General features: G+C 54.5%; 4 protein-coding genes across 4 annotated transcripts; 1 reads left to right on the plus strand and 3 right to left on the minus strand.

Moving 5' to 3' along the window:
- Positions 1–33: 33 nt before the first annotated feature.
- Positions 34–2,115, minus strand: BKA78DRAFT_295577 (uncharacterized protein; the record flags this gene model as incomplete). The annotated part of the gene is made up of 2 exons (XM_066886498.1): positions 34–1,332; positions 1,387–2,115. The coding sequence occupies 2 exons, from the start codon at positions 2,113–2,115 to the stop codon at positions 34–36; spliced, it is 2,028 nt and encodes a 675-aa protein (XP_066744337.1).
- A 922-nt stretch (positions 2,116–3,037) lies between these two features.
- BKA78DRAFT_135397 (uncharacterized protein) lies at positions 3,038–5,334 on the minus strand. Its single transcript, XM_066882669.1, has 2 exons — positions 4,818–5,334; positions 3,038–4,764 (listed from the first exon to the last, which is right to left on the minus strand). The coding sequence occupies exons 1-2, from the start codon at positions 5,174–5,176 to the stop codon at positions 3,234–3,236; spliced, it is 1,890 nt and encodes a 629-aa protein (XP_066744338.1). The 5' UTR covers positions 5,177–5,334; the 3' UTR covers positions 3,038–3,233.
- A 303-nt stretch (positions 5,335–5,637) lies between these two features.
- On the plus strand, positions 5,638–7,032 carry BKA78DRAFT_250484 (uncharacterized protein; the record flags this gene model as incomplete). The annotated part of the gene is made up of 1 exon (XM_066884577.1): positions 5,638–7,032. The coding sequence occupies one exon, from the start codon at positions 5,638–5,640 to the stop codon at positions 7,030–7,032; it is 1,395 nt and encodes a 464-aa protein (XP_066744339.1).
- Positions 7,033–9,526: 2,494 nt separating this feature from the next.
- Positions 9,527–12,391, minus strand: BKA78DRAFT_352808 (chloride channel; the record flags this gene model as incomplete). The annotated part of the gene is made up of 3 exons (XM_066891425.1): positions 9,527–9,697; positions 9,756–11,926; positions 11,995–12,391. The coding sequence occupies 3 exons, from the start codon at positions 12,389–12,391 to the stop codon at positions 9,527–9,529; spliced, it is 2,739 nt and encodes a 912-aa protein (XP_066744340.1).
- Positions 12,392–12,521: the final 130 nt, after the last annotated feature.

Below are 12,521 nucleotides of genomic sequence, written 5' to 3' on the forward strand. Positions count from 1 at the left end.
TACGACTCGAAAATCCCCTCCCCTTCTCCCCTTCTACTCCTTCTCCTTGCAAAGCTGCTTATGCGACAGCCCATCCCTAACCGTCTTCCAGCGCGCCAGCGCCGGCGCATCCAAATGCTCTCTCGTGACCAACGCCGGCCCGCCAGCCATAGTCAGCACCTCGTCCCAGTCGTCAGGGAAGAGCCAGTCGCGTACGCCGCGCATCTCCACGGCAAGCCGCACACAGCGCGTCAGGTCGAGAGCGTCGAAGCCCTGCGGGTGCTTGTCCGGTAGCACGCCCGTAGCCAGCTCCCACATGAAGATGCTCGTCTTGCCCGGCGCGAAGCCATCGGTCGCGAGCGAATGCTGCGGTGGCCGACTGATCTTGCGATGTAGCTTGACGCGCCACTCGCTCGTGGTTTTGGGGTTGGGGCGCGGTGTACCGGCGGCGAAGGCGTTGGTTGCGAATCCCTCGCCAGGCATGGATGCAGTTCCGTACTCTGGTCCCAGTTGTGCCAGCTCTTCGGATCTCAACTCGCGGAAATATGGGTACTTGGCTTTGCCGATGCCTGTGATGGACTTGCCGATGCTGTTTTTGAGCTGCCGCCGACCGCGTGTGATGGTAATGTAGTCGGCCATGGTTGAATCACCCCAGTCGTTGTCAACAAGCCGCATGCAAATGTCCGGGTGCGACCACGCATGCTTCGGTAGATAGGTAAGAACCTCGATGGCCGTCAGGTTGCAGTTGCGAAGAGGGAGGGAGACTGAGGGAGGCGGCGCGTCGTACGTTGCTCCATCGTAGCGGCCGCCGCCAGTTCGTGTGCCGGGGCAGGCGGCAGTTGCTGCGTTTGTCGGGGCAGACTGCGGCTTGCTGCGTCGTCTCGAATTTGGTTTGCTTGGAGGATCGCGATTTGGAAGATTTTCTAGTGGACAGGGGCTGAGGCTTCTTGAAGAAAGGCAGGTTTCTGTGGGTGGAGACAAGCCCAGGTCGGCCTGTCCGGGCAGTCCCATGCCGCCACCAACAAGGTCGAATTCGTCTCCATACGTTGGTACGGAATCCTGTCGAATGTCTTCGAAACCAAGGAGCTCCTGGTCGAGGTCGAGCGAAGAATAAGGAGAATATAGATCTGGTTCTGGCGTTGGCATTTGCAACTGATGCTGAGGTTGGGCGAAACTCTGTCCCGTCCATTGATGATTTTGTCTTGATGAACCACGAGGCTGGGAAATGGGACGATTTGACCACTTGGGTTCAAGGCCGTTCGCAGTGTTGGCTCTGGCGCGCTTATTTCGGCCTGCGCTTCCGATCGCGATTGTTTGCTCTCTCCGGGCCCTCTTCTGGGCAACGCGGAGAGCCTATGCGTACCAACGAGTTAGTCTTATGGAAGAGCTGTTTTGCTGATAACCCACCTGCAAATCCATGGGACTTCTTTGCGCAAAGTTTGAAGTACTGAAAACGTTTGCCGATCGGGAATCGCTAGCTGAAAAAGACGCCCCAGTACTTGCAGAGCCAGATGACGGTGTAGACTGAAAAAACTCGCTTGGGTCGGATATGGCAGATTGTGCCTGATAGTCAAGCGACGACTGGTTCCCTGCAAAGGCAGAAGATCCTGGGTCAACCATCGCCCCCTGACATCCAGAGTGCAGTTGAACATCCTGATCAGCACCTATTGCTGGAAACCTGACCTCTGTGTGGATCCTCGCGTGGGGCATGGCTGTCCAGCGTGACCATACAAAATTATCGTCGACCAGTTCAGAATACGGAAAGCAGTCGACGGCGTTACGGAAGCAGGCATCGCATGGAATCTGTCCATCGCAGACAGAGTTGGTCGCTTCGCATGCAAGACAGCGCAGAATGACAAGCTTGTATTTGACGGTTTCGCTGGAGTGGAATTTGTCGTCAGGTCTTCCAGGAGTCTCGACATACAGACAAGTCCCCGAACACGACAATCCGCTGCACATCGGGCGCGACCCATCTGTGATCAAGCCCCATCTCTGGTTGTCGGAGTAGAAGTAAAATCTGCTATGGACCCAACTGCCTTCGTGCAGCTGAAGCTGCTGGATGGCGAAGCCGGTTCTTCTGGCATTTGGTGAGATAGGATACGATTGGTTGTGTAGAGAGGAAGGAGAGCATTGCATCCTGGTGAATACAGGAATATGGAACCCAAGCTTGAGAATAAGAGAAATGGGGGGCGAGAGTTTGATGGGCAATCAATCAGGTCATGCCCCCTGAAACGAGCGTCGATACTCAAGAAAAGAAAGCTTTGAGACAAATGACTGTCGACAAGGGACAAAGGCCGTAGAATCCCGCAGTTCCAGACAGTCGTTTCCGCAAGGAGGGGTCCGAGAAGGCCGGAGGCCCTTGTATCTATAGGCGGGTGGAGAACCAACTGGAAATGGGCAAGCTATTGCCTGGAACAAGTGCGGTCAAGCCGGCTTGGACTATGAAAAGCGGCATCAAGTGCTCGCAACGTACAATCCATCAGGATACTGCGGCTGCCAGTCAGTCATCTTTGTTCGAGAAGGGAAGCTCATGGCAGAATGTGGTGGAAAGCCTGATGCCAAATCAAACTGGTATTTGGGGAGCCGAACAATAGCGGTTGAAAACTTGGTGTCCACAAAGAGACCCGTGACTGTAGTCTTCCGCGCAGTCAGTAATTCTGATAGCCAAACTCAAAGATGTTGACTCGCCTGCGAGTTTCAGGAGTCGATCCGATCCCCTCGGTTGATGAAAGGAAACATTGCTGGGGCTTGTCTGGAAAGGTACCAAAACGGGCTCAACAGCGGGAGTCCATGAATGAATGGCTCTCTCCTCGAGAATCATCACAACAGAATTTGACCACGAGATGAGCGAGGCAGAGCTCATATCAAGTTTAAGAAATGACTACTAATACAAGTGAATTGCAGCCGCTAAAGCAAACAAACAGCGAACAAAGGCCATGAAAACAGGCCAAATAGAAACAGGCTAGCAAGACGCATCGCTTACGAAAGAGTGGAATTGAGACAGGGAGAGGGAGAGGAGTGAAGACGCCTAAAGATTCCCCAAATGGTATCATTCAAATGAAGCGCCACGCTCTGGCAACACACGCACACACCGAAGCTTTTGTTTTTTGGGATCGTCATCGAGTGTCGTCAAAGCTGGTCATGCTCGTACAACAGGGTTGGCTGTATGGAAAGATCTTTGCGTCTCTCTGGACGTTGCCGGTACTCCAGTCCTCTTGCGAGCTGAGTTAGTGATTATGGGGTCCCAAATATCCTTAGAGCATCACTCTGGTCTTGTAGTCCCTGTAAGCTCTTCTCACTGAGACCGTAACAGCACCAATCATGAGGACTGCATTGAACGCAGCCATCAGGAAGAATGCAGCACCTTTGTCAAGCTCGTCGAACATGACTCCGCCAAGCTTGGTGAGAAGCAGAATTCCCGCACCACCAGCTAAGCTGTAAACCCCAGCGATGCTACCCTTGAGATGAGCACGCGACGAAGGAAGAGATGATGCGGGTAGTCGTCGGAAGTGGGAGGGCAGAAGGGGGTCAGACTCGGCATCTGCATTTGCTTGGTAGTGGCTTGCGTGTCCATTACTGATGTCAGAGTGGGAACTCCTGTGGGATAGTGTGTGGCCTCCACGATGAGGCTGCACTTGGGGAGACGTGACGGGTGTTGCCTCGGGGTCAAGTACGTGACGTGGGATGGCATGCGGTCTTGAGCTGTGATGCACTCCAGCGTGTCCGGCGTAGCTTTGATGGCGTTCATCTTCTTCGGCGGCATTGATGTCAGCTTCGTCTCCTTGGATTCCACGTCCGAGGAGCCCAAGGCTGCACACGATGGCTCCAATTTGACTAATGCCGAGGAGTGCCGCAATGAAGAAGACGCCGTAGCTGCCGTCTTCCGACTTTGGGTCCGGGCTCTTCTGAAGACCGAACGCAATGTACCCAGCGATTCCCGCAACGGAGGCAAGAATAATGGGCTGGTTGTACTTTTTGTACTGTCCGCACAAGTATCCAAAGATGGGAGCGGAGATCAGGGCCACGAGCTGCGAAGTGCCCGTAATCATGGCAGCCAGAACGTAGGCACGACGGCAGGCCTCTTTGATTTCCTCGGTGCTCTTGTGATCTCCAGGCTCGCAATATCCGTGAGAGATGAAGTATGCGTTGGAGAATAGAGGGATGAAAAGAGAGACGGCCACGGACGAAGCTCGCGCGACAAAACCGCCAAGGTATCCCAGGCCAACGTTGACATCCCGGAAACCAAGCGCTAGCGCCTCGAAGAGAAGATGGACATAGGAAAGCCGGGGCCTGCTGTCGTCGATGGGATCTTCGGGCTTTTCCGCGGGCACAAAAAAGAGGTTTTTCCACCCTTTATTTTCTTCGCCTGGCAGATTCTGCAATCCCAACGAACACGCAAGGGCGACGACAATCGCAATACTTCCAACGATGTAGTACGAATCGGCAATCGCCTCGCTCGGTGCAACGCCACTCTTCTGGAAACGCGCCGGAAGCGGCAGGAATATTCCGAGCGCGAGCAATGCGCCCAGCCCGGTAAACATGCCAACGAGGCCGGCCAAGTTGGACGTTGATTTGGCAGAGGCGTCTGGTGTCACCGGGCGGATGTGGTGAGCATGCTGGCGAGTCGCAGCCGGGGTACTCAGTCGGTCGGGAGTGATGGTAATGTCTGACGAAATCGAAGGAGACATGGTGTGTGCGTTTCCATTGGCGTCTCTTCTCGCTTCGATGATGGATGGTGGTGGAGAGTACGTCATGGTCGGGAGTACAGCTGTAACCATGGTGGTGCTGCGGCGCAAAACTGTCAGTAAGCTGCGACGAAATCAGACGGGAACACATACGTGGCAGCAGCACCAAGGCTGAAGAGTAGGCGACCAAGAAGCAGTTGGGGATAGACATTGGTCGCCTGCACGAAGACGAAGAGACTCAATGCTACTATGGCATATCCCAGGACGGCGACCTTGGCTACACCGATGCGGTCGCTCGCGATACCCCAGAGCGGGCATGCGACGAGCGCGACAAGCTCATCGACAAAGCCAAGTGTTCCGACAGCATCGCCGACATTGTGCTCTTGACCGATGCGCTCGGTAATGACAAACGATACAGTGCTGTTGAGGAAGACGAGGAAGGAAATGCTGAAGAGGGCGATGCCAAAGAGGTAGGTGGCGATTTGTTTGCGAGAAGCGGTAAATGCGAACATGGCGGGTCAGGACGAGGCCAGGAACATGCTTCAGCTGGCAACTCGTCGGGCGACGGGGAATGTATAAAGTCGTTGCGATGGGCAGTGCGTCAGAGGCGAGGTGGTGGACTGAGAGGATGGGTGGACCGGCGCTGGGGACATGGCCAGGGATCGTATGGGGGCTGCGGCCCGCAAACGGGCGGCGCAAATCGTGGAGCCTCGATCGTGCTTCAGGCGCTGGACCTCGTCCCTCTCACAACACTGCGTTGTTCTGTACCTCTCCCCCTTCGTGCACCACAGCACAACTGGACCCTTCTTTTGCCCTGCATAACCACCCGCATCTGTCGTCATGTCTGGCCCCATCTCAGCCACGATACTTAGCTCACCCCTTCTTGGGGTGAAGGCACGACCGACTACTCATGCCTTGCCCTTGACGCTCGCTCCTGTACAACCCTCTCCTGCACAATTCCTACTGAAAAAATATGACACCGCTCGAGATCGCCATTGTCGGAGCTGGTCCTGTCGGCTGTATGCTTGCCAGGCTGCTTCTTTTGCAAGACAAATCCAGGCTCCGCGTCACCGTCTTCGAAGCCGAGGCCTCTCCCAATTATCGCTCGCAGGGCGGGACCCTTGATCTTCACCCAAAAGAAGGCATCGTGGCCCTGAAGGCGGGTCTCCTCTTTGATGAATTTGTCAAAAATGCCCGATACGACGGCGAGGCCATCCGAGTCACGGACAAGAATCTCAAGACTTTCGTCAGCAGTCCTCCAAGCACCAACGAGGGCGATTCTCGCGGAGCCCCAGAGATCGATCGCTTTCATCTTCGCCGCATCCTCACAGAGTCTTTGCCCGCAGACGTCATTCGTTGGGGATGGCGACTGGCCAGGGTCGAGCTGGATCCAAAAGACGAGGCTGAGATCGGAAATTCCGTTCGCCTCCCCGCGCACAGACTCCACTTTGATGGTGGTAGAATCCTGACCGGCTATCACCTTGTTGTTGGCGCAGACGGAGCCTTCAGCCGTGTCCGAGAGGCACTGGCGCCATTCTCATCAAAAGGCAAAAAGTACACCGAAGTGGGCAAGCCGCAGTACGTTGGCATCGCAGGCTTTCGATTCTCCATTTCAGACGCCGCGAAGTCCGCTCCGGACGTCTACAAGCTTGTGAACCGGGGCTCCGTTTTTTCTTTCTCCGATGGCAAAGGTATCACAGGCCAGCAGATGGGGGATGGGAGCATCTGGGTCGGGGCAATGGGGATCAAGGGCGAGGCCTGGATCAAGGAGCAAGAGACCAAGCAGCAGCATGATCAACGCGCTCAAGATCGGCACCACGTGGGAGCATGGTACAAACAGGCCCTTCTCTCAGACTACCAAGACTGGCACCCGGAGCTGCGGGCATTTATCGAAAAGGGGGACGACTCGGCCGGCTTGTTGCCACTCTACAGCCTTCCTGATGGTTTCCGTTGGAACAACAAGCCGGGAATAACAGCCATTGGGGATGCTGCACATCTCATGGTTCCCTATGCAGGGCAAGGCGTGAACATTGGTCTTCGGGACGCACTGGAGCTCTCGCGGGCCATTTGCAGCGCCCTTGCTGCCGACGAGGGTCCAGGCGCAGAAATGCTCCACCAGACCCTGTCATGCAAAATTGCTTCGTTCGAGTCGGATATGTTTTGTCGCGCGCACGCTGCCCAAGCCGCCTCCAACGGCATGATGAAGGCCATGCTTTTTACTCCAGGGGCGCCGCGGACCTCGATTCACACGTGGCTTGGCTGGCTGGCAAAACAAAAGTTCAGTCCCTGGCTCTATCCGTTCTTTTTGGTCGCCGTGTACGTCTATTTTGCGATATGGCGCCTGTGGGATGGTACGTTCCGTGCCTGACCTGGAGCTGACAATCGGACAATCACGACGGTGACGAAAGAGTGGGGCGACAGAAGGACGATCGGTATAACGACAATTGTGTTTTGTCTCTGATTTATTGTTGCTATTCCCGCCATGCACCGCGGAAAGCAAGCTGTGCGACGGACGGTGACCGCTGCTCTATAGGTGTTGGTTTTCAAAAACCAATGCATATGAAAAATTGGCATGCCGTGGAATTATTGCGTCACGGTGCGCTTCAACATTTTCCATGCGGCTTCGATGCATCGAGACCCTTTGATCTGCGAAGCAACCATGTGCACGCGTTGAGGTCATTCGTCATAGCACCTGGGGGAGAGGACGCTGTGCAACAACACCAAGCAGAGGGAGTAATGCTTCCGCCGGAGGTCGCATGAATGCCCCGACCATCACCACAGCTTCCCTGCGCTGGTTTGCGGCCCCACATCCCGTCCAAGCTTAGCGTCTTGCCAAAAGGGGACGACCACTGGCGAGAAATGACTTCCCCAAGCAAAAGAAAGCATCAAATTACTGATCACCCCAGCTGCCCCCCGTTTGACCGGAGAATTGACAAGGAGGAGAGCTGTGGAGTGCCAGGTCGAGACCAACGCTCGGTATGCTTATTTGATGCGAGCGTTCTGGCTCAGGTCCATCCACTATCGTGCATTTGTCAAGATGACTAACGACTGCATAGGCGGCTCAACACCACGGCTTTGCCTCATGAATGTGCGGTCATCTCGCATGAGTGGATCGGCGGTGCGCTTGAAGACCTATGACTACCGTTGGCATACACGCAGCTTTCTTTTCTACTGCATGTTGCACTGCAACTGTCTAAAGACTCTTTGTCACTCCATCTTGCCCTGGGTTCATCATCAGTCGACCGTTTGTTCATCGCGGTCTGGCCATGAATATCGCCACTGAACAATGACTGCCGCGCCCTTCTTCACAACTGCTATCTGCGTCTCCTCTTCTATTATTGCCGAGCCACGCAACGCAACGCAACCGGGTCGCTGCTTTTTTCATCAACTTTGCTCTGCAAAATCCCTCCCTCCTACGCCAGAGCTCTGTAGCTTCTCAAATTATCTTCAACCTGGTCAACTGCCCTGAGTCGTCTTTCCGCACCACCTGCATTGTGACGTTGTCAAGTAACTCATCAAGTCTCCGTCGTTTCGACCATCTACCATCTCATATCCAGGCCCACATGACAAACCGCAACAACATCACAACCTTCAGGCAAATGGCCAGTGGATCCAATCCAAACTAGCCGCTCCAACAACTCCTCCTGAGTGCTCGAATGCTCGCTCCCTGGAGCTATGTATTTCCGCGACCTTGCATTTTGAAAAGTCTTTTGGGAGGGAGATGCTCGAATGGTCCGTCGTCCCTGTGAACACGCATCTTGACTTGGGTATTTGGAACGCCAGCTTCGTGACCTGCGAAGTTGGCACTGAATCTTGAGGTTGGTATATAGTCTTTTCCCCGACTATGCTTTCATCGGAGATGCAATGAGTATCCAATCGATGAATGTGGGGGGGAGGGAACCTGCAGTCAGTCGAGGGCGACGAACCAAAGCACACGCACGGGCTTGGATCAAATGCTGCAGCATGTGGAGTGTAATTCTGATTCCGATTCATCGTAGTCATCGTCACTGTCTCTGTCTCATCACCACCCATCGCCCATCTGCTTCACCCATCACATCCTCAACTTCATCTCTTCTTCAATCTTTGCTATCCACGCGTACCATCCAAAACGCGCACCTCCGCCGCAATCAAAGAGACCCAACCCCCTTCAGACATTCTAGATACCAATGCACGACGCATCCGTTCTTCCCTCTCTTCCTCTCCATCTTCCCACGCGACACCTTCTCCAAGACCAACCCAAGTCAACCACAGAATGCCTCCCGCCGTAACGTCTAGAATATACACACAGCCATGAAATGCAGCCAACGCGTTGTTGACGGCGACGACCCAAAAACGCGCGCATGCATTGTACACGGGGATTTGAGAAAGAAGGGAGTAAAAGAGGCCAATCTATCCGCGTCCAAGACGATAGGAAAAGCGCAAACGAGAGCTCGACGATAGATAGATGCGGTCTTTCAAAGCGAAGGAAAGAAAATCTGGAAGTATGAGAAAGAAACCACCCAGACGGGTTGGGTTGAAACGAAGGGAAAAAGGGAAAATGAGGAAGCGAAGGAAAAATGCTGCAGATGAGAAAAAACAGATGCCGTGGTCGAGGATCGACCATCGGCGGAAAGATGATGAGAAATTTCCTTGATCCCTCGGTCCGCCCACCTACCAAGACTCTCCAGTTACATCTCAATCAAGTCGTTTTCATGTTTTGGCCAAGGTCTTCAATCTGGAGGCCATTCTGTCCTGGCCTGGCCAATGCTCAAATACCCAATCTTCCCAGATTCTCCACCCGTAATCCTTTTGACCTCATTCTTCTTGTGTCCGGGTTGATATTTGGATTTGATGTGACTTTAGACGACCGACGCTTGTCGACCTTAATCGACGTGACCCTCCTCAATCTCGCGCATGTACTTGACAAACGACTTCTTGTGTACCAGGCCCGCAAATCGACCGTCTTTGAGCACGCAAATGTAGCGTAATCCGAGCTTAACGAAACATTCGTAGACGAGGTCCATTGGAGAGCGGTATTCAAGTGCGACGGGTGCCTAAAAGAACATGAGTTAGCAAACGAACCAAAACAGGATGTGGAGGATAGCATCTTACGGGGTCAATGTGCGGCGTGAAATCCGTCGGATCATCTTCGTCCTCAGGATCCTCACGCGCGTTCCAGCCCACCTCGGGTGACATGAGACACAGTGAGTTCTCCTCACTGTTCAACTTGTCCAGAGCGAATTCCAGATCGGGCGCTGGTATCAGTCCAACTAGGATGCCTTCTCTGACGATGGGCAGGCCGCCGTCGAGCTCGCCAGCCATTTGCAAGTGACCCAGTTGGGTGCGCAGTTGCTTGGCAGGCACAAGTGGCGAGTTGGTAATGTCAATGACGCGCTCCTCCCGCGGCCGCGGCGTAATGTCACCCAAGATGGAGGTGAAGACGGGTCGGATTTTGTTGTCGAGGAAGGGGTAGGCATTCATGTTGGTGAGCAAATCATAAATGCTGAGCGGCTCAATGGCGTCTGCTGTCCACTTGGAGACCAGTACGCCCAGTGAAAAGGGGAGCACATGGTCAAGGGACCCGGTAAGCTCGAAAAGGATGACAGCTAGTGTGACGGAGAGGCGCGTGACGCCGCACATGGTGGCACCTGCCGCGACCATGGCATAGACTCCAGGTACTACGCAAGACTCAGGACTGTCTTCGATATGACAGGTGCCAAAAAGGCCGGTTGAGGAGTAGTGCAGAGCCAAGTACTGCACAATGTGCCCGACCATGCGACCCATCAGGCCGCCGACCACCATGGATGGCACATAGATGCCGGCAGGAAGTTTGATTCCAAAGGTGATGACAGTGAGAAGAGCCTTGATGACAAAGGCAATGAAAAGGTACCAGATAATTTCCGGGATGCGTTCCTTGGTAGCACACAATCCGGTGCCGCTGCCCGTGAACGTGTCACAGGGACTAGCGAGCTCGAACAAAAGTTCAGTAACAGGGAGCTTGGTGTAGCGGTTCCAGAAGCTGACGAGCCCTGTTACAAGCGCAACGAGGAAAACTTCGAGAAGAGGGGTCTTCTTGATAATCGGAATTCGCCGGAAAGTTTGAGCCCACAACTTTGAAGCTTTTATGAAGAGTGCACCCAAGAGACCGCCCAAGACTCCAACGCAGATGAAAGCAATGAGCTCGAAGAATTTCCAATCCGTGAGATAGCGAACTTCGAACAGCACAATTTTTCCAGTTCCGTACGGATTGAGGAATTTCAAAGTTAGAGCTGCCGCGATGCAGCAGAAAAAAGTTCGGAACAAGGTCTTTGGAGGGAAATAGTAGCTGACCTCTTCCAAGCTGAAGAGGACACCGCCGATGGGGGCGCCAAAGGCAACAGCGACACCGCTGGCCGCGCTGGCACTGAGAACTTCACGGCGCTTTGCGTCGTTGTGGTTGTACTTGGCGAAGAGACGGCAGGCAATGTTCCCGATACAGGTGGCGATGTGGACGTACGGGCCTTCCTTTCCGAGACTGAGGCCAGAAGCGACACTGAGAACCAGAGCCACCCATTTGATTGTCAGGGTACGCAGACCAAGATAGCCGTGAAGCACGAATCCACTCAGGATGACTCTGACTTCGGCAACACCACTACCGGCTGCAGAGTAGTACACCATTGGCGGGCGTTTCTCCTGGACGTCATCCAGGGGACTGATGCTGCGCTTCCCATCTTCGTCACTCTTCTTTCCATTTCCATTTGTTTGAGACTTCGGTCCACGTGATTCGGCGCCCAAATCCTCGTCAAGGGTTGCCAAGGAGAAGCGTGAGGGGATGACGGTTTTGGTGGTCAATGTCAAACAGCTCGACGCCATGGCCAACACGATGACGAAGAGAATGAAGGCGCCATATTCTATCCAAATGTCGTCAATCTTTTCGTTCAGCACCACGTTGGACCACGACTCCCACTCGGGGCAAGATGTGGCACCGAGGCAACATTTCTTCTTATTCCAGTACCAATGTGTGGTGCAGTAGCCGCCTTTGTAATCAAAGAGGACGGTCTCGGTGACGTTGACAAAATAGGCGGCGATGGCGGTGAGGACTCCAATGATGGCCACCAAGACCCAACCTTGAGCTCCGTCGAACCATGCTTGTATCCTTCCTCGGAGGTCTTTTCTGCTGCGGAGGGTCTTTACTCGAAAGGCGTCGGCAATGCTGTCGTGGACCCAGTCGGTTGATGTGAATTGGTCGTACCAGACGCGGTCGTCACGGAGTACTGGCTGGCGGGACTCTATCAAATCGGCCTCTACTTCAGCCATTAGCAAATCGAAATCCGGGTCGTCCTCCATGGCGGCGATGTTGTTGTGAACGTACCGAGGGTTCTCTGGCGCTCGACACCCAGAGCGTCGACGAGGCGATTGCTGAAGGACGGCCTGCGGCTAGTACGGTGCTTTCTGATGCTGCTATTGTGCCGTCCCGCGAATGGGCGGGGGGTGGCGGGCGTAGTTGCATATGCGCGGAGGTTGTCTCTATTCCCTAGTAGACTGGAGCTCTCGTCGACGGTGCGGGTAGGCAGGTGGTGGTGCAGATCAAGGGCCGAGGGCCGCTGGGAGCGCCCAAACTTGCGGTCTGCCTCGGGCGAGGGTGGTACGGTGCGGCCGCCGACGCTGCGGTCGAGATAATAGGACGAGTCGAGGAGAGAGTGCGGCTCGTCGTCGCCGTCATCGTCGGAGCGGTCGTGCTCGTAGTAGGACGAGACAGATTTGGGCATGGTGGTGAAAGGCGGGTGAGCGAAACCCGGGCTTTCTTTGAGCGCGCCGGGAGGATGGGACGTATTTAGCGGCGGACGAGATGCGACAGCTAAGGTAGCTTGGTACGGCAATGGGAGTGAGCTGTAAGGA

Source organism: Phyllosticta capitalensis (genome assembly GCF_038381095.1).
Source record: "Phyllosticta capitalensis strain CBS 128856 chromosome Unknown BKA78scaffold_5, whole genome shotgun sequence".
Classification (NCBI taxonomy): domain Eukaryota; kingdom Fungi; phylum Ascomycota; class Dothideomycetes; order Botryosphaeriales; family Phyllostictaceae; genus Phyllosticta; species Phyllosticta capitalensis.